The sequence below is a fragment of the Leptonychotes weddellii genome, chromosome X, assembly GCF_054177405.1.
Source record: "Leptonychotes weddellii isolate Sample4059 chromosome X, ASM5417740v2, whole genome shotgun sequence".
Lineage (NCBI taxonomy): Eukaryota > Metazoa > Chordata > Mammalia > Carnivora > Phocidae > Leptonychotes > Leptonychotes weddellii.
The window spans coordinates 55,778,860-55,798,880 of record NC_138385.1 but is presented as its reverse complement, the minus strand read 5'-3'; the positions used below and the strand labels follow the sequence as shown (position 1 = coordinate 55,798,880).

At 46.5% G+C, this 20,021-nt stretch overlaps 2 protein-coding genes across 3 annotated transcripts in view; both read left to right on the top strand.

Moving 5' to 3' along the window:
- Positions 1–16,812, top strand: part of SLC16A2 (solute carrier family 16 member 2) — a 96,691-nt gene extending 79,879 nt beyond the window's left edge. Inside the window, exons 2-6 of the mRNA XM_006733685.3 lie at positions 3,272–3,416; positions 6,996–7,446; positions 8,438–8,581; positions 12,401–12,629; positions 14,260–16,812. Of these exons, the coding sequence (XP_006733748.2) occupies positions 3,272–3,416; positions 6,996–7,446; positions 8,438–8,581; positions 12,401–12,629; positions 14,260–14,480 (1,190 nt within the window). The 3' untranslated portion in view covers positions 14,481–16,812. The remainder of the gene's footprint in view (positions 1–3,271; positions 3,417–6,995; positions 7,447–8,437; positions 8,582–12,400; positions 12,630–14,259) is intronic.
- LOC115941091 (uncharacterized) overlaps positions 1–20,021 on the top strand; it is a 448,023-nt gene that overhangs the window by 399,383 nt on the left and 28,619 nt on the right. The gene's annotated exons all lie outside the window — the stretch shown is intronic.

Below are 20,021 nucleotides of genomic sequence, written 5' to 3'. Positions count from 1 at the left end.
ATCCTGACAGGTGTGAGATGGTGTCTTACCGTGGTTTTGATTTGGAGTTCCCTGATGAGTGATGTTGAGCAGTTTTTCATGTGCCTGTTTGGCCATCTGGATGTCTTTTTTTAATGATAGAGAACAAACTGAGGGTTGATGGAGGGAGGTGGGTTGGGGATGGGCTAGACGGGTGATGGGGATTAAGGAGGGCATGTGTTATGATGAGCACCGGGTGTTGTATGTAATGATGAATTATGAATTCTACTCCAGAAACCAATATTGCACTGTATGTTAACTACCTAAAATTTAAATAAAATTAAAAAAAAAACAAGAACCAAAGCAAAACAAAAAAAGCTGCTATGAACATCTAGGTATAGGTTTTTGTGTAAACATAAGTTTTCATTTATCTTGGGGAAATACCTAGGAGTGGGATTACAAGGTCATGTGGTAATTGTACGTTGAACTTCATAAGAATCTGCCAAACTGTTTTCCAAAGTTGGTGTACCATTTTGCATTCCCACCAGCAGTGTATGAGATTTCCAGTTCCTCTCCATCCTCTCCAGTAGTAGGCATTGCGATTTCTTAAAAACCTTTTTAGTGGGTATGTAGGGGTATCTCACTGTGGCTTTAATATGCATTTCTTGAATGATTAATGATATTGAGCATATTTTCATGTGCTTAATTGTCATTTATAGTGTGTGTATATGTGTGAAATGTCTGTTCACATCTTTTGCCCATGTTTTAAACTGGATTGCTTGCTTTATTCTTATTGAGTTATGAGAGTCAACTAACACTTGTGTTCTGGATACCAGTCTTTTTATCAGATGTGTGTGTTGTAAATATTTTTCCCAGCCTTTGGCTTGCTTTTTCATTCTGATAACAGTATTTTATGAAAGGCAGAAATTTTAAATTTTAATAAAGTCTAATGTATCAGTGTTTTTCTTTTATGGATCATACTTTTTGTTAATTTCTGTGAAATCTTTGCCTACCTAAAGGTCAGAAAGATTTTCTCCTACACTCTGTTCTGTAAGTTTTTTAGTTTTAAGTTTTACATTTAAGCCTATGATCCATTTGCATTAATTTTTGTATATGGTGTGACTATTGGTATTTATAAAGCTATCTTAAGTATGATTACATCTGATTATTATTTAAAAGAAAACTGGAGGAAGGCACATCAGGAATTTTCATCCCCATTTTACAGATAAGAGAACAGGATTAGAGAAGTGCTGTGTGACTTGCTTAAGGTCCCACGGCTGATAAGAGGTGAAACTGCAAGATAAGAGGTAAAATTGTGATGAGAAAGTTCAGGTTTCCTGCTGTCCCAGGCCAGTACTTTTGAAGCCAGGCAGCTAGGGCTCAAGTTGGTGCCCCAGCAAAGCAAAGATTCCCAGTGGGGATCTGAGCAACCTCTTAGGCACTGAGATAAGAGACACAGATGGTGGACTAGCCTTGACCCAACTGAGACTGCATTCCTCTGACCAACTTGGGGTTCCACGATCGAAGAGAGCCAGAAACTGTCCTGGTACCTTGCTCAGGTGATACTCAGTGAATGCTTTTTGATGATGATATGAAGACTTGGAACATGTTCAGAGGAGAGCTCTGAAAGTATGGAGTTAGAAATTAAAGCTAAGGAAAAAAGTTAAGGCAACTAATATTATTTTGCCTAGAAAAGAGGCCTAAGAAGAAACTTGACAACAGCTTTTGAAGAAAAAAAAAAAAAGAGCTTTCTTTCTGAGGGGTAAGCAAAAGGAAATGGGCTGAAAGAATCTAAGTAAAATGGTAAATTCCTTCCTCCCTGGTGAGGATTGTTACAGACACTTAAGAACCTTTATAAACAGAATAAACTCTTTTTATTTGAGTTTGGAGTTAGGGATTTGCCAAACATAGGCTCTGATGAAGGATTGCATGACCTCTTGCACAATGTCCTTAGAAATCTCTGGGTGGCTCCTAAATCTGCCTTGTGTCCTCATACAATTCTAGGAGGCCTTGGTCTGTGGACGTCCCTGCTCTTTAGTCTTAATATCTTTATAGGACTGTTCCAATGGCCAACACAAGCTTTACCTTAGCTCCTGAAGGCTTAATTAACTCCCATGCTCCTTGGCCCTGAAGCCAGGTAGAACATGCTTAAGGCTATAAATCTGGCTTAGCATGCCTGGAAGGGCCTAAAATGTTGGCTAGTCCAAATCTGATCCCGATTCTTGAATCCCCTGTTTTATATCTAGCATCTGCTTGCACACCTCCAATTATGGAAAGCTTCACTCATCCCAGTAGAAGACATAATACAATGAACTTTGGACTAGGAATAAGAAGAGTTGGGTTTGAGTCCCAGCTCTGCCACTAACTTGCTGTGTGATCTTTGGTAAGTCCCTTCACATTTCTGGGCCTGTTTATCAGTAAAATGGTAGTGGAGGAATCTTTTTGTTTTAGTTTATGTTGGTTTAACTGCTGTAACAAATGGCCCTCAAAAATTCAGTGGCTTAAAGGACAAGAAGTTTGAAAGACTCCTAATTATTGGAAACAAACTGATGGTTGCTGGAAGGGAGGTGGGTGGGGGGATGGAGTAACTGGGTGATGGGCATTAAGGAGGGCACTTGATGTAATGAGCACTGGGTGTTATATGCAACTGATGAATCACTAAACTCTACCTCTGAAACTAATAATACACTATATGTGAATTAATTGAATTTAAATTAAAAAAAAGAAGTTTCTTTATTTCTTATGCAATGTCCAGGGAAGGGGTTCCAGATTGGAGAGGGAACTTTGCTCCATGTAGTTATCTAGGGGCCCAGACGGAACTGATGGCAGTTCTACCAGTCTTAATACATGGCTTGCAAGGTCACTTTGCAGTTGTAGCTCACAGGAAAGCAGAAATCTCATGGGAGTTTTTTATGGTCCTGGCCTAGAAGTGGTGTATATTATTTAACACACATCCTATTGGTCAGAATTCAGTCATATGGTCATACCAAACAGCCAAAGTAGCTGAGAAATGTAGTACAGCCATGTGGTGACTAGCTAGAAGATCCCATCATAGACTTGATCTCTAAAGGTCCCCTACCCCAGCTCTGAAGTTCTAGGTGTGCTTATTAACTAAACTCCTGGTTCTCACATTGCCCTGCTACAGGTGCTTATGGAAGCCACCTAACTTCTCTGACCATTAGGGACTAGCAGGATGGCAGTGAGGCCAATGCAATGTCCCCTGTGAAAGGCCAGAAAAGAAGAACTGAGATACCAGCTGCATCACTGGGTGCCATGTTAAGCTAAGTTGTCTTTGTGCTTCTTTTCTCTGCAGCATGGGTAGGAGCCCTCTCAATGGGCATGATCTTCTTCTGTTCTCCCATTGTGAGTATATTCACTGATCGTTTGGGCTGCCGAATCACAGCAACTGCAGGGGCTGCTGTCGCTTTCATAGGCCTCCATACCAGCTCCTTTACCAGGTAAGGCTAGGAGTTGCTGGCCATTTGCCCAAGGCTGAAGGTTGGCTTCTTTCTGGGCTTCAACTAGGGACACTTCTCATTGCAGAATCCGCTGTGGCCCTTTCCATGTAGGCTCCTCAAAGACCCTGCTCCTGAGAATCATTGTCCAATGGGATTCATCTAGGTAGGGTCTACAGGACACATTGGTATACAATATCCCCAAAGAGGACCCCAGAGTTCCAAAGTGGTGGGAGAAGCCTAAGCTTGGGAGTTCATAAAGCTGGGCCTAAGTCCAGTTTTGGCAACTAAATGGCTATAGCCGCTCCATGATGAGTACCATTCCCCTATCTAAGTTTCTATATCTATAACATGAGGGGATTAGACCAGATAGTCTTTTCAGGTCTCTTCCAGCTCTGCCATTCTATTCCCCTTCAATATGCCACACAACTCATGACCTCACTTGCCTTCCTGGGAATGAGCTTCTGGAGTGAACGCATGTGAAATACCTACCTTACAGGATTCCTGAGGGAATCTTATATTGAAAAAGAAGTCAGCTGAACCCAAGGCTTTTTAGCATTTCTGGCTCCTTTTCAGGTATTTCTGGCTGCCAATGTATGGATAATTTGGGAAAGAAAAAAGACCATGTCTTGGGCATGAGAAGGGATGTTTAACAGCATCCCTCACTGGGGGTCTAGACCTAGCACCCAGCTACCCACCTAGGCCTAGGCTAACCTCAAACTCTGGTCCATTTGGTCCTACTGTCAAAACGTGGCAGTATCGGCAAGAAGCAGGCTATAAGTTCATTCTCTGGTTTCTTTCTGCCAACCCTGCAGAAGCATGTCTGCAGGGGAGGGGAGAAATAAAAACCTTCCACCATGGCCTGAGGAATATGGGACCCCTAAAGAAGTCTGTTGACTTTCTGCCAAAGACACTTTGGAAGTTATTATACTTCCTACTTCCAATCTGCCTGGGCTGGTGTATGACAATGCTGGCCTGGAGACATGGCTAACTTGTCAGGGACTTGCTTTCTGATCTTGGCTCACCAGAGAAGGACTATGGTTATACTCTCTAGGCCTAAGGTTCCACTCGCAGTGGAGAATGATAACTGGGTTCTGCCACAACTGGGCCTGTGAGAGGGAGCCAGCTTTCTTTATGATTTGAGCATTTCTGGCTACCAAGCCTACCTTCCAGCAGAGCTTGGATACGGCCTACAATGATTTCTTGGCTTGGTCCCATCCAACTGGGACAGAGGAGGGAAAACCATGTCCTGCTTGGAATGTGCTCAGCCCTCCTACGGCAGCCCCCCCCTCCCAAACCCTTTCAGGATCCCTCTGGTGGTTGGCCTCATTTGCCTTCAGCAAGCTGGTGCCTGGCCCCTTGAGGGAAGAAGCTAGGCCTCAGAAGTGGCTCCAGTCTCAGCACTACAGAGCAGAGCCCTGTTTTTTAATGCAGACCAGAGCAAAGTGTAAACAAATTAGCAACATACGGATCCCATTTCTCTTCCAGTACACATCGGCTCAGTTACAGAAGGGGAAGGAGCTCGGATGTATTTTTTTCTGGCACTCTTCTTTAGGCACAATGAAGTAGGCATTCTGTTCTCCAGCCCCTAAGCATTTCCCCACCCCCTTTGCCTTTTCTGTAAGAACATCTTTAGAGCCAAGAAACTTTCTGGATGGTTTCATGTCCAGTGGAAAAATGGTTCTGCTTGTGGCTAGCGCTCTAAGTCATCCTTCCTGTTGTCTGAATCAGGGTTCTGAGTTCCTTTAGATGGCATGAGATGGGACAGAGTGTAGGCAGGGCTGGGGAAGCCTTGGCAAGCCCATGCAGGGGCTTCCTGTCTTGAGGCCCTGCTAGAAATAGATCTATCAGACAGCACTCTGAACTAAATCCCATGCTTTGCCCCCACTGGACCTCTCCTTGAAGGTCTCCCTTAGACTTTCTTAACTCCTCTCCCTTAGACAAGGCCCCCAGACCAGGCCAATCCCCAAAAATCTGACAGAAGAGGAGCAGTTGGCTTAGCTATGTGTTCCAAGTGGAGGCAACCCTTTTAAAACTAAAGCTTTTGCTCATATCCAGTGAATATAAGCAGATGAAAAGCAATCTTGCCATTTGCAACAATATGGATGGAGCTAGAGAGTATTATGCTAAGTGAAATAAGTCAGTCAGAGAAAGACAAATACCATATGACTTCAGTCATATGTCAAATTTAAGAAACAAAACAGATGAACATAGGGGGGAAAGAGAGAGGCAAATCGTAAAACAGACTCTTAACTATAGAGAACAAACTGATGGTTACCAGAGAAGTGGGTTGGGGGATCGGTTAAATGGGTGATGGGGATTAAGGAGTAAGCTTGTTGGGATGAGCACCAAGTGCTGTATGGAAGTGTTGAATCACTATATTGTACACCTGTAACTAATATTACACTGTATGTTAACTAACTGGAATTTAAATAAACATTTCAATAAAAATAAAAATAAAGAAAAGCAATGGTGATATAGTTGTCTTAGAATCATGAGTGCTAACACCACATCATCTCTATAGCAGAGACCTGATCCTTTGCTGTATGAGGACTGAGTCCATCTATGGAGAGCAACTGCCTAACCATAGAGAGTATTAGTTAATTAAATGGTCAGATAAGAACTATTGCAAAATATGTGGAAGCTTCAAAAAGAAAACAAAATTCTTCACTAGGTTGTGCCAATATTGTCTAAGGGCAGACGGCTGGCCATGCTGACCTTCCCATGGCCTTTTCTCTTTTGACACTTTGCCTTCTGTTACAGAGGCTTATGGCCACAGCAGAACCTAAGAGTTTTAAGCCAGAACCTATCTTACTTGGCCAGGCCCACAATTTCTTTGAGGCTCCACTTCTCATCAAGCAGCCAGGCTGCTCTGGGAGGCTAAGCCATACCATGTCCAGCAAACAGGAGCCAGGCTCTGGAAGTTAAAGGGACTCCTTACTTCAGGATCCCCAGGGAGATCATCTAGGGTCTGGAGTAAAGGGTCTTGGGATATCCAGACCTTGGCTAGGGTTGGGGATGGGGTTTCTCAGGAAACTACCAGCCATTTTCTGAAATATGAAGGGCCCTGAGCATAGAGAAAGATAGTAGAGTCCCATGGAAGATCTTGACCTTTCAGGATCTTGGCTCCCTGCAGACCTTTGTTGTTACTTGGGATAAAGCTTTGGCTACCAGCCTACACATGGTGTTTAGGTGAGCAGCAGGTAAAACTGTTCTAAGGCCCTGACTTACTCCTTGTAGCCTCTTCTCCAGCCATTGCATAGGTTGGTTCTGGCATTCTTTTGAGCAATTCTCTTTGATGGGGTACTATGATTCAAACTAGAGTCATGCAGACCTAGAGTCAAATCCAAGTTTTGCTGATCCCCAGTTATGCTACACTGGGTAAATTACTCCTCTGAGCCTCTGTTTCCTCATCTGCAAAATAGGGATAAGAAAGTCCTGTTCTTTGTCTGTTCTGAGGGTCAGTGGTAAGTGGGGCTGTGGGTTATGGTGGGGGTATGCAGGTCTCAGGAGGGTGATGGGAGAGGGCAGGTGGATTGCTGGTCAGGCTGCTGAGAATAGCTCTTGGTGTTTCTCCCACAGCTCACTAAGCCTGCGTTATTTCACCTATGGGATTCTCTTTGGTTGTGGCTGTTCCTTCGCCTTTCAGCCATCTCTCGTCATCCTGGGCCACTACTTCCAACGCCGTCTGGGTCTGGCCAATGGTGTGGTGTCTGCTGGGAGTAGCATCTTCTCCATATCCTTTCCTCTTCTCATCAAAACACTGGGGGCTAAGATCAAGCTCGCCCAAACCTTCCAGGTGCTGAGTACCTTCATGTTTATTCTTACGCTGCTTTCGCTCACCTACCGGCCACTCCTACCCAGTTCCCAGGACACCCCAAACAAGAGAGGTGTCCGCACCCTGTGCCAACGCATTCTGTCTCAACTTAGAAAGTACTTCAACATGCGAGTATTCCGTCAACGTACCTACCGCATCTGGGCCTTCGGGATTGCTGCTGCTGCCCTTGGCTACTTCGTTCCCTATGTACACCTGGTAAGGAATACTAGGGTGGACCCACCTTACCTCCAAGAAGCTGCCCTTAGCCTGCCCGAGGTCCAGAGGGTAGGGGTGAAGGACAGTGAAAGGGCAGAGCTGGGACCTTTGGAAAAAGAGACCAAACAATGTTTGAAGAGATGCAGAGTGAGAAAGAACAGACTGAGGGAAAACCTCAATGGGAAAAGGGTAGAGTTCCTTAGGGGAAAGCCCATGCTTTATCAGTGGGGTTCCCACTGATAAATCTAGATGATAGGTTTTCAGGAGAAGATAAGCATCATTGGGATGGAAGACTGGCCCAGATGATCCAAGGATAGGGTTTCCTAAGAGTGTGTTCTATGGAATGCCGGTCTTTGTGGTCAAATGATTTGTTCAGGAATCAACATATAATCAATATTTCTAGCTTCACATTGTTGCAATCTTTTAAAGGTACCAAAAATCCAGCAGTAAAAGAAATCCATTTAGCTTTATTTAACCATTATCCACCCAAATTCTACTTCCACAGAACTGTCAGTTGTAGTCCAGTTATTATCTTCCATAGACCTCGTGTTTCTTAAAACACACTTCTGGAAGCATTATGTGGAAGTTGGTGGATCTTCTCCCCTGGTGACCTGCTGTTGCCTCAGGCTATCAGTTCTGGGTCAGGGAATGGGGAGATTTTGGGGGAGCCCTTGGATTTTCTTAGTTATTAAGGCTGTCTGTAGTCTGTCCTGCCAGGGCTTGGAAGGGGCTTGGAGATACCCACTCCCCTCAGCTATTGCTCAGAAGCCCAGAATCCAAAGAGCCAAGGCACACGAAGCCTTTTAAGCAATTAGAAGCAGCCAGAAACTTGTTCTGGAGCTAGGGCTACAAAGGAGGGGGTTGTAGGGGAGGGAGCTCTTGCCATGGTCCAGGAAAGTAAGCAGTAGAGGGGTTTGGATATGCAAACAGTTAACCAGTCAGCTCTTTTTCTTCCTCCTGTCCCTGGGGGTCCTGGTGCTATGCTTTTCAGATGAAGTATGTGGAGGAGGAGTTCTTGGAAATCAAACAGACCTGGGTGCTCTTGGTGTGTATTGGGGCTACCTCAGGCCTTGGGCGCCTTGTGTCAGGCCGTGTCAGTGACTCCATTCCTGGACTTAAGAAGATCTACTTGCAGGTGAGTGTGACCACCCTGCCCTACCACAGTAGTGTGGGGAGGGCCTGCCACAGATGCTAGGTAACCCCCTGCCTTTGGGATAGAATGGTAGGTTGTGTCATTACTGTGCCCTGGGCCCCAGCTTTGACACGAGCTTATTGTTCAACATGGGAAAGTCGATCAAATTCTCTGAGCCTCAGTTTCCCTTCTTTCAACTGAAGACTGTCATCCTTGTTCTGCCTCCTTCATCAAGATGGAGTGAGGATCCAGTGAGAGGAGTGTGTAAATGGAAACTCTAAGAACACTTTCAAAGAAAGCATTTATTAATAATAGCTCTTCCATCTGAAATAGGGAAACTGAGGCCAGGAGTTAGATGTTGTCCCCATTGAGGACTGATCTCCTTGCTCTCCCATACTCTCTTGGAAGGTCTTGGGCATCTGTAGTATTCTGTGGCCCAGTGTTTCTCTCCTTTAAGTCCAGGTTCAAGTCATTCACTCCTTATACTTCCATGGTCACTTGTACCAGGCATTGGCTCTCAAATGCTATCTTCCTGATGGACACCAAAAAAGTGCCAGAAAACATAACCTTACTTCCCCTCTATGGGCCTCACTTTCCTCATTTGTGCAATAAGAATAATTCTCACCTTTCCTATCTCACCTTGCAGGTGAGGATCAAAATTTCTTTTGACAGGTGTGACCAGGGTTTGGGAAGTAAAAAATATTAGAGCCATGTAAGATTTTAATCCTTTGGACCCTAATACAGTGCCTCATATTGTGGGCAGTAGCCACCTAGATGCTAGGAAGGCCACTTTCTGTGTGAATTGGGCTCTGGTCTGGCTTGAGACTACTGTTGAAGCTGTCTCTTTGTCTACCTGGCAGCAGTATTGCCTTTCTGATCTTGTTCATGCTTTTTGCTCCTGCAGCTGGGTTTACCAGAATGTACATGAATGTGGAACCCTGTGAAGGGGCAACAGTAGCCCCTCAAAACATGCGGTCACAAATGATCCATTAAAAAGGTGGTTGAGTTCTGACTCTCCTGGTAAAGCCCTAAAAGCCTTTCCAAGGGGCCCTGAGAGGGGCCCTGACATAGTCGGGATTTCTGTCTTCTGACAGACCCAAGTGTTTTCCTTAATACTCTCAGATGTCTTAGACAAGAATATGATTCAAGTTTTCTGTTGTGTTTAACTCTGTGTTAAATTTGCAAAAGCTGGTGAATCTGCTTTGTCAGAGCTAGGGATGCCCTTATGGTTCATCCAGTCCAACTTCTCATTATACAGAAACTGAGGGAAAGACTCATATAGTCATGGCAAAGTTGAATTCATATGTAGCACTTTTCTCATATTCCACTTTACGCTAAGTGATGGATGGCAGAGCTATGTCCCAGAGATAAATGACTTGACTGAAGTCAACTCAAAAGACCGTGATTGAGGTAAACCAGTTATGAAATTCTGAATTCCTGTGCAAATATCAGCGAGTGCCTTATCTGGGTAGCTTTTTGCATAGGAGAATGTGTGGCTTTTTCAGCCTCTTCCATATGCCACCCCTGCAGGTCTTCCCTGTCATTATCAGTTGCTCCAAGATGCTAACCGTGCTGGAAATCAGGGTAAGCTAGCATTTGGCCAGGACTTTATCTTAAGGAAAAGAAGCAACCCCTGCCTAGCCATATAGCTCATTTCTCACCACAGTCTCTAGGAGAGAAATAGGGTCCAATCAGCTTTTGCTTTCTATTGTGCAGAGGGAGTTCCAGGGGAGGTAGAGGCATTGATTAGTCAGAAGCAGAACTAGACTTAGGGCTTAGAGCTTCTGCTGACCATTCCCCCTACCTACCCAACACCTTCTCTCCCCTTTTCCAGTCTTACTTGACCCAGTTTTACCACTTAGAGTAATACAAAATAATCTTAGAATGTTATAGCTAAAATATATTTTTATCAATTGTAGTCCAACTCCCTCATTTTACAAATTGAGGAACTGAGGCCTAGAAAGGGAAAGTGATTTGTCCAAACTCATCTTGCTGGCAAATGTCTCAGGCAGAGAGAACAAGACATGGATAAACTTCTTTCTCTTGAGCTACTCAAGATACTCCATCACAGGAATTTGCCTCACTTTCTCCCTGGGTCAGATGTAGGAGTATAGGCCTGGGAGAAGAAAGGAGTGTATACAACTTCAGATTCTGAAGAGATATCCACTAGACCCTGTGGTTCCTACTACTGGCAAAGACCCAGACACATGTATCTGGCATCAAGCCCCTGGACAGTCTGTTAGAAAGAAACGGTGACAACCTGCAGGACAACCTCACTTTGGGCCAATTCTTGAGGTCTGATTCTCAGTTCAAATAGGGATTTTAATTTCTAAACTTGGCAAGGCCCCATGGAGGATGTTAACAGGCAGCTAGATACAATAAGTAGTAATGACAGATGACTGAAATCAGTTAATGGGGTCCTTTGTGTTTTATAATGGTGTTAACTCTTAACTGCCATACCATTATGACTTGGTTGATAGGTGGGTCTTGTTTTATCTTATAGTTGTGCATGAATCTCCTAGAGGAGAAACTGGGATATCAGGGTTCTTATTCTTAGATTCCACCTAGGTATCCCAAAACAGCCTAGGCAAAGTTCAAAAATCTTCCAACAAAGAGATTTCCTCAGATGCCACAGCCAGGACATTTCTTATCCTCTCTAAAACCCAACTGATCAACCTAGCAAACCCACTGCCAATACAACACAGAAAATCTTCAGGGTTTGAAACAGCCTTGACCCTCCTACCCCATCTATGTGGTGATGTGGTGACTTACCCTTCCTGGGTAAGTTTTCCTGCCTGTGTGAAGGATTAGAAAATCCTGGGTCCTGTCAAGGACTTGGTAAATGGATCAGGTCTTAGCCCTGACCCTGGGATGACCTGGCTCTGCTGGCTAGAGTGGGTGGGAGGAGGGGGTTTATTTCTCTGCCTACAGCCCTGGTCTTCAGTCTGGCTCACTGACACAGGTTGCAGATGACCTTAATCAAAAGACCAGCTGTGTTTCCAGTTGCTCTTCTCTCTGTTGAGTGGGAAAAACTAGCCTTTGGAAAGGCAGTTTCTTTGTTTTGGAGTCAATTTGCTCAGTCCAAAGAAAGCCCAGTGGCTAGTCAATGCGCCTGAGCTGGCTTCAGACTCCCTAGAACCCCTCCTAGTGTCTTGGTTCTCCTTAAAGTCCCCTTTGTTGCCCTTTGCATGGTGCCCAGCCAAGTCCAGAGGACCCCACAGCCATGCTATCTGAGATGGTGGTGTGTCCCATGTCCTAAATCATAAGGAACCTGGGTGAACCTCCCAATGGTTTCCTTCATGACAAGGTGTTTTCTAAAAGCAGCCACCCACATAAATGGGCACTGGGTCCTTCCTCATTTCAGGAAGCTGTGACTTCCATTCATGCCCCCATCTAATCATCATCCAAGTTATCCTCACTTCCTTCCCTTCCTCTCCCATATCTTGGATCTGAGAACACCAGCATGGTCTGATTCTGACCCTAATGCCTGGGGCAGCCAAACGCAAGATCAGAACAACAGTAATTTCCTTTAGCTTAGAGTCCAGTGAAAAGACAACTTCTTAAGGACAGGGGCCATACCCCCTAATTTTTAAAAAAAATCTTGATGGAATCACAGTTAAACAGGAGCTCTCTTAAAAACCTTGAATCCTTCAGTGCAGGACTTAGAAGGGGCCTAAGTAAGTATTTAGCCTAACTGCTCTCTGTTGACAGCCCCTGTTCCAATTTATAGAGGTAGAAATGAAACCCTGAGAAAGGAGATATGATTTGCTATGTGGTCTTGACTGACAAGCACAACATGACCTAAGGCCCTTGCTCCTCTAGGTCATCTCCTTCCTGCTCCTGGGCCTGATGTCCATGATGATTCCCCTATGCCGGGGCTTCGGGGGCCTCATCGTTGTCTGCCTCTTCCTGGGCCTGTGTGATGGCTTCTTCATCACCATCATGGCCCCCATCGCATTTGAGCTGGTGGGCCCAATGCAGGCCTCACAGGCAATTGGCTACCTCCTTGGCATGATGGCCCTGCCGATGATTGCTGGGCCCCCCATTGCAGGTGAGGCTGATATTACAGGGAGGGCATGAGTGGGGGAGTCCTGTCTTCCCTGGGCCCTAGCAATCCTGAGCACCTCTGCTTGAAGTCCCTTTTACTCTTATTTTCTATTTAAGCAGCCTTGTTAGAGTGCATGAAACCCCTTACCACTATTGGTGGAAGAGGCTAAGTACAGTATATGTGCATGGATTCATTTTTTGGGAATGGGCTTTTCATGGCTCTCTATCCGTTTCAGTGGGGTTTTATTTTAGACAGCCTGGCTGATTCCAAGAGGGTAGAGAGAGAAATGGGTTTGGCCTTCTTGATCATTCTATTGGTCCAGTATCTTCTCTCTCTCTCTCTCTTTATAGGAAAGGAATTATTTGCAAGGTAGTTGGGCAGGAAGAGAAGAGAAAGTGGACCCCAGCTTTATTAAGGCTTAGAGATCCCCCCTCCTTCTCCATTGGCTTCTGAACTGAGCCTGTAGAAGAGATTTGATTAAAGCCAAATCCCAGGACTGAGCCAGTGAAGCTTACTTCCAGCAGGCAGCAGGCAAAGTGTTGGCTTGCAGTCCTTCAGTACTCCCAGTTTCCTTCTCCACTCTCCAAGAAGGGCAATGATATCCCAAGGAACATAGGAAACAAAGAAAAACCAATGAAAAGAGAACTCCATTTCTTTTCTTTAGGATTTATTGCAAATACTGATTCATGGGCTAGCCTCTCTAGGCTGGCCAACTGGGCTAACTCAACAAATATCCCTTGAACACCAATTCTGTGTAAGGCGTTGCAAGGGCATGTCATGCTGTGTGACAGTGACAAAAGCTTCCACCCAGGCCCTTGTGCAATAGCCACACTGCTCACTGGGAGAGGGGAGCCTCCTCCCAGCCTCTGATCCCAGAGGTGGATCCCAGAATCCACAACTCTTTCTACTTTTCTTACCATCTAAGCAGCTCAAAAGTTTACTTGCCTTTCCTCAGTAGTATTTCTGGGCTCATCTTTCCTATGACGTATGCCACATTAGCTTCTGAAGGCAAGCAGGGGAATCCTTGCATACCATGCCAACCATATTCATGGTATTGGCAACTTATAAGAACCCAGAGGGGCCAACCATAACTGTAACCGGGATGAAGAATATATATATATATATAGCCTTCTCAGGGTAAATGGGAGCTTCAGAGAAACAAAATAGGAACTTAGCTGAACTGTTCCACAAGAACACTCTAGTCTAAGTTGGGGGTTGAAGGGTATATCACTATGAATCAAGACAAGGCTTGGCCATCTTTTGTGGAACTCTTTTAAACTAGGTTCCCTCCTAACTCCATACCTAGGAGCGACTGGAAGTTAAGCTGTAGCTTCATGAAAGTGAAAAAAATGAAGAACTTTAAGAGAAGCTTCATTAGCCCCTTTCATAATAAGCATTAACCCCAAGGGCCTGCAGCCCCATTACCTCAGGGAGGAGCCACCTGACTTTGCAACGGAGGTTTTATTTATTTATTTTTTCACTAGGAATGTTTAAATTGAGGGGGGATTTGGGTCAAGGTAGTGCAGGTCAAGAGTCTCTGGATAGGCATTGTTATGGCCCCTGAAAGAGGCAGAGAGCACCTTTGGGCAGGAGGGCAAAGCTGAACTTGACTTGTCTTTCTTGACTGTTTCAGGCCTCCTCCGCAACTGTTTTGGGGACTACCATGTGGCCTTCTACTTTGCTGGTGTGCCCCCCATCATTGGGGCTATAATCCTCTTCTTCGTACCTCTGATGCATCAAAGGATGTTCAAGAAAGAGCAAAGGGATTCCAGCAAGGATAAGATGTTGGCCCCTGATGCAGACCCCAATGGGGAGCTGTTGCCGGGTTCCCCCATCCCTGAGGAACCAATCTAATGCATTTTCCTTGCCATTGTGTGTTCCTCCCCAACCCTTTCCCTTCACCCCACCCTGCTCAGCATTTACATTTTTGCCATCAGTACACTTGTTCTCAAACATGCACACACAGCAGTTCAGCCACCTGACCAGCCCCTTGGAGCCAAAGCTCATGTTAAACTCATTAACCAAATTTTCCCTGTGAATGCCTTTAAACTTGCCAGGGTCCTTCTCTCAGGATCTAGGAAAGCTTGGGATCCCCCTTGGCCTTTGGAACATCTCCATATACTTTCTAATACCTGGAGATGGTACCTCCTGGCCCCGGCTTGCTAGTCACCCACTAAAAGCAACTTCCAAAGGTGCTACCGTCCCTAGGAGCCTGGTGGGAAGACCCAAGCCTCTGTGTGCTCAGGAGTTCCTTGCCATCTGTCCTTGGGAGCCATTGGTAAGGGGGCAGAGAAAGGGCAGAGAGGTAAAATCAGACAAGGAGATTTGCTTAGTTTCACAGTCTCTGAGGGCTGTGGCTTCCCAAGAGCTATGGGTGACATCACTTTAAAAGTGTAAATAAGCCTCCATACCATATAGTTGGTTAACAGTCTGCTTCCTTCTTCCCTTCCTCGTTTTTCTTTTTTCCTTTACTGCTTCTTTTTCTATTTCTTTTTATGACTGTCATAGATGCATGGGTGCTTGAAGACAGAAGGGACCTAGAGCTTGGGCCAATCAGCCTCACCTTGGCCTAGCCCACCCCTAACATGATCATCAATTCCACTCATCTCAGGCTGAGCCACATCTCACTTTTTGGCTCAAGCTGCTGTAATTATAAACTGGAAGAGTCAAATATCACATAGGGAAGGGAATTTAAACACCATAAAGTTCCACTCACTGATTTTTACAGGTTTCCCAGGCCAGTGCATTAACCTGTAGGCACTTCCAGCTCCCCATCTGTGTATTCACCTGTCAAAATGTGAAGAAGTTCCTTTCATCTCAGCAGGCAGAGGAGGACTGATGATGGGGGAGGGTATGGTTGGGGGAGGGGCAATAATTATTGACCTGGCAAAGGACCAACTTCTCCATCTCTCATTAGTCATGATAGGTTAATATTTCCACCTGGGTCAGGGTGGGAAAGGGGCTGTTTTAGGGAAAATCCCATTCCCAACCTGGATCCTCAAAAGGTAGAGGCAGGAGCTACATGTAGGATTTAACAATTTCTTTTAGGAAGAGGAAACCATCTTAACCTTTACCACCCAATATGTCTCCCACGCTGGGTACCCTGAGCCACTCTGCTTAGTGGGCATTAAAGGTGCCAGGAAAGTAGGCTCTGGACCATCTTAATCCTTTTGAAATAGGTGCCAGATGCTTCCCTATGCTCAGATTCTGAGCAACACTCTTACTGAAGAGCATTCCCAGCGAGGCTGTGTCCGAGCTAGCACAACTCACCTCCTTAGGAGATCAGCCTCTCTCCTTACTTGGCCTCTTTGTGTCTCTTTCTCTGTATTCTGGGCCTTTGTCTGTTGTGCTCCTGTTACCTTAATCTTTCATCACCTTTTTGTCAGGCATCCTTGGCTGTTACTTGGAGCTAACAGTGACTTACCACCCTAAGCCAGGGCCATCCAGGGCCAGGAGGATGAGGTTGCCTGTGAGAGGCTCCAAAGAAGACAGTGGTCCCTAACCATGACATTTTCCGTTACAAACAGGCAGCTGGGACATGGTTGGCCTATGATGGCCTCATTCAAGGCCAAAGTCCTATGGCCCCTCCATTGGTCCTAGTCCAGCTTTTATCAACTTCCCAAAGGAAAACTCACTGGCTCTTAGCCCTGTGGGTAGGAAGGGGCCTAATTACTATCCTCCTGGCTTAAACAGCAGTGGGAGAGGAGAAGCTGAGCCCCAGGAGCCTTGTAACTCCAAGGAGAGACCACTGAAAATGTTGGAGCAATAAAGCCCCTGTGCCCATTCTTCCTGTCCCTCTCCCACCAAATCATTGGAGGGCAGGTCTGCAGGGCCTCCTTTGTTGTTCAAGGTGAAGAAAGCTCTTAAAAATCAGGCTGCCAACCACTTCTCTCCAGATGAAGGAAAGACATTCACAGGTCCCAAATCTGCCCTATCAGTTGTCACATAACATAGTGGGGTGTCAGTTTACTTCTTCCACATATGTGCATGTACATGTGTGAGCTTGTGTGCTTTTGGAGAGAATGTCGGTTGGTGAAAGCAGCTCAGTATTAATATTTAGGGTAGGATGCAGCCTCTAATGCACCACAGTTAAATCTAGGAGAACGAACAAAATTTGGGAGCTTGAGATCTGGGACATTTAAATCCTCAAAAGGTTTGGAACAAAATAAACAGATCTAAAAATCTAGATTTGGTATGTGTGTTGCCTACAGGGTGAAATAGTCTTAACCTAGTTAACAGCAGGAAGTTTGGTTTCAAAACTGAAACCTCATTTCAAATAAAATTTATGTCAGGGTCTATACTCTCTGTAAGAGCAGAAATTGGAAACGGATCTATAGGGGGTTTGGAGTTGGGCGGACTTTTCAGGATTAGATTTTTAGGGAGCTCTGAAGTGGAAAAGTAGTCACTTTATAAAATGAGAACACAGTTAGTAGCAGAAGCCAAGTGGAGGCCTCACGAAGGCCACCACCTTGCTACATACATGCCATGTTGAAAATGGGCAAAGACCTTAGGAACAATCCATTTTAATCCTCTCCCTTGTTATTGATGGGAGAACCTGAAGGAACTGGTATAGCTGATTTATACAGCCGGACAGCCAACAGACCCTGGAATTGGTGATGCGGAAGAAAGACCTACAACAACGACAAAGCTGGGAGTAACTTTGTCCATCCTCTGCATTGATTTAAGTGGGGAAACTGAGGCCTAGATATAGCAAGGGACTGAGCAGGTTCACATAGTTCATCAGTGACAAAGCATGCTGAGACTTGAATTCAGGTAATTGACTTCCAGTCCAAACCCCTTATTTTACAGATGAGGAAACCAAGTTAATAAGGGAAATGACTTGTTTACTTCATTTAACAACGATGTAGCGAGCCCATTTCCACAAGGGTGTCAAAAGGACCAGCTCCAAGCAAAAATGAAATCTGAGCAAAGTTTGATTTTAGCATATCCCCCCTTTTTTTTTTTTTTTCACGATTACCCTCATTCCCAACCAACACATACTTCTGGTGTTCTCTCTTCCCAAGCACTCCAGACTTTCATGCAGCCTTGGCCTTGGAAAGCTGGTCCCACTTACTGCTCTTCCACCCCCAGGAAACCAAGAGGTACAAATAAAGTCCATCTCTCTGTGGCCATACACTGAACAGGGGAGGGATAGAGAGGACTGGTTCCCTTTGAGAGAGGGTGGTTTACCTCCCCTGACTCAGTGCAGACATCCTCAGGCTGCCACCCTCCTCATCTCCTCCCAATGAGACTAATTACTGTCCTGCTGCCTAGTCCTAGGCTCTCCCACCCAAGTTCTGCTGCCCCCTCAGCCCCTTCAGTAGCCCCAAGGCCCCAGTCTGTGTTTGATCACTCAGATCATTAGATTTCAAAGCCGTGGAATCCCATAATTTTTATGAGCACATGCTCTCCTCCAGGGCCTTTTCATGTCTGAAGAGGGAGCCAGCAAGCTCCCCGCCACTTCTCCACAGCAACAGAGCAGGCCAGCTGAAAGGAATTATGGGTACCCCCAGGAAATCCTTGATGTCCGACAGCTGGTGCCTAGATAGGGTGGGTGCTGGTTTGAACCAGAACCCTTGAAGGAAGTTCTGAAAGTTTAATGGGCTGAAATGTACAGGAGACTCCAGAGGCACAAAGAAAGGGATTAGATAACCAACGCCAGCAGGGATTGAGGAGGTTTTGCTTTAGAAGGCTCTCAATTCCTGCCTTTCAGCTCTCCCTAGTGGTCACCAGAAGCAGAGTTCCATGACTGATTTTCAAGTCATAAATATTTTCTAGGGACCTGCTATGTGTCAGGCACTCTGCTAGAACTCGGGGATTTCAGAATGAAAGAAGCAGAGGTGGAGAGAACTAAGAGGATAAAACAACAACAACAACAACAACAACAACAACAAAAACACAAGGAGTTTGTACTATCTTTTATCTGAGATACCTTTTTCACTTCTGGATGCCAGCAGCCCAGAGCATACTGACCTCAGAGCTTTTGGGACAGTACAGGAACAACCAGGGCCCTTCCAGGACCAGGCCCCAGCATTTCCACCTCCTCATTGCCTGGCGATTGGCCTCCTCCTGGCCAAAGCCACCTGGAAGAACTATGCACTCCTCAGCATTGGTTTCCTGCTGAGCTAGAGCCCCGCCGGATAAAATTAGCCCATTGCTCACATCTAACAAGTGTCAGAGCTGAGCCCAGCAGCACTCTTGCCTGGCCAGTAGGACGCCTGGATTGACAGCACCTGTGGAGGGCCCCCAGCCCAGAGCCTCCTTGCGCCCAGGGCCTACCTGCTCCAGGGATGGGAGGTTAGAGACAGGCGAACACTACCCTTTTTCCACTGCACAGCCACCCTACACTGCCCTTGAAATGACTGGGCTCTGGGATCCGGGGATGGGGTGCTAACCGGTACCACTTCCCACCAGGTCTCCCCACCCACCCGCCACTCACACTTGGGGAGTGCCTGGTGATGGAGATGGGGCTGGGGTCCCTGGGGCCCTGGCTGCAGCATCCCTTGGTTCTCCCACTGGCCTCTGGTCTCCATGGGTGGGGAAGGGCACAGCTCCTGCCCCTCCGTGGCCCTCCGCCCACTTCCGCGTCTGGGAAAGTTAAGAACCTGGGAAACCCGCCATGGACATACAACTGACCCTGCTATTCAGATGGGAATCAGGACCGCCCAGGGGAAGGGGGCGGGAAGGAAGGCGGGAAGGAAGGCGGGAAAATCTAACCCCAGGCCCTGCCAACTGTTCCGGGAGCCAGATGAATAGACTGCAGCTGCCAAGTGTCCAGGGCTCAGGTCCTCCTCGATCCCCCGCCCCCACTGTCCTGCCCGCGCCACCACCACCAGGGACTGCAGCGTCGCCGCCCCCACGGAGCGCTTGATCCAGAGCCCTGGAGGTGATCCAAGCTGGATGGGCGGCCCTCTTCTCTCTTCCCCCTACCTGATCTGGCCCCAAGGCCCCAAAAGACGGAGTCGGCCTGCAGCTGGCGAAGGATCTAAGTGATTCTAGGCAAGGGGCTCTCGGAGATGAGGGGGCTGGGGCTGGGAATCGCCTCCAGGAAACGCTTGGTCCAAAGCAGACATCCTCCTCCGCCCTCCTTTCCAACCTCCAACCCTGGGTCGGGCCTGCGGGGCTGCCTCCTCCACGCAGGTCAGCACAATGGGGCTGCTTCTTCCAAAGAATTGGCCCACCCGTCAATCCCACCGCTTTCCCGTAATAGTTGTCCCAGAACCCCTGGGGAGGGGTGGCCAACCACGCTGGAGGGAGCTCCCAGCTCAGGTAGGCTCCCTCACCACACAGTCCTTGGGTACCATGCAGGGTGAAGGTGAGCCCCCACCAGCTGCCCTAGGTTCACACAGGTGAACTAGCTAGCGGGATTTCCTAGGCTTGAGAAACCTCCCCCAA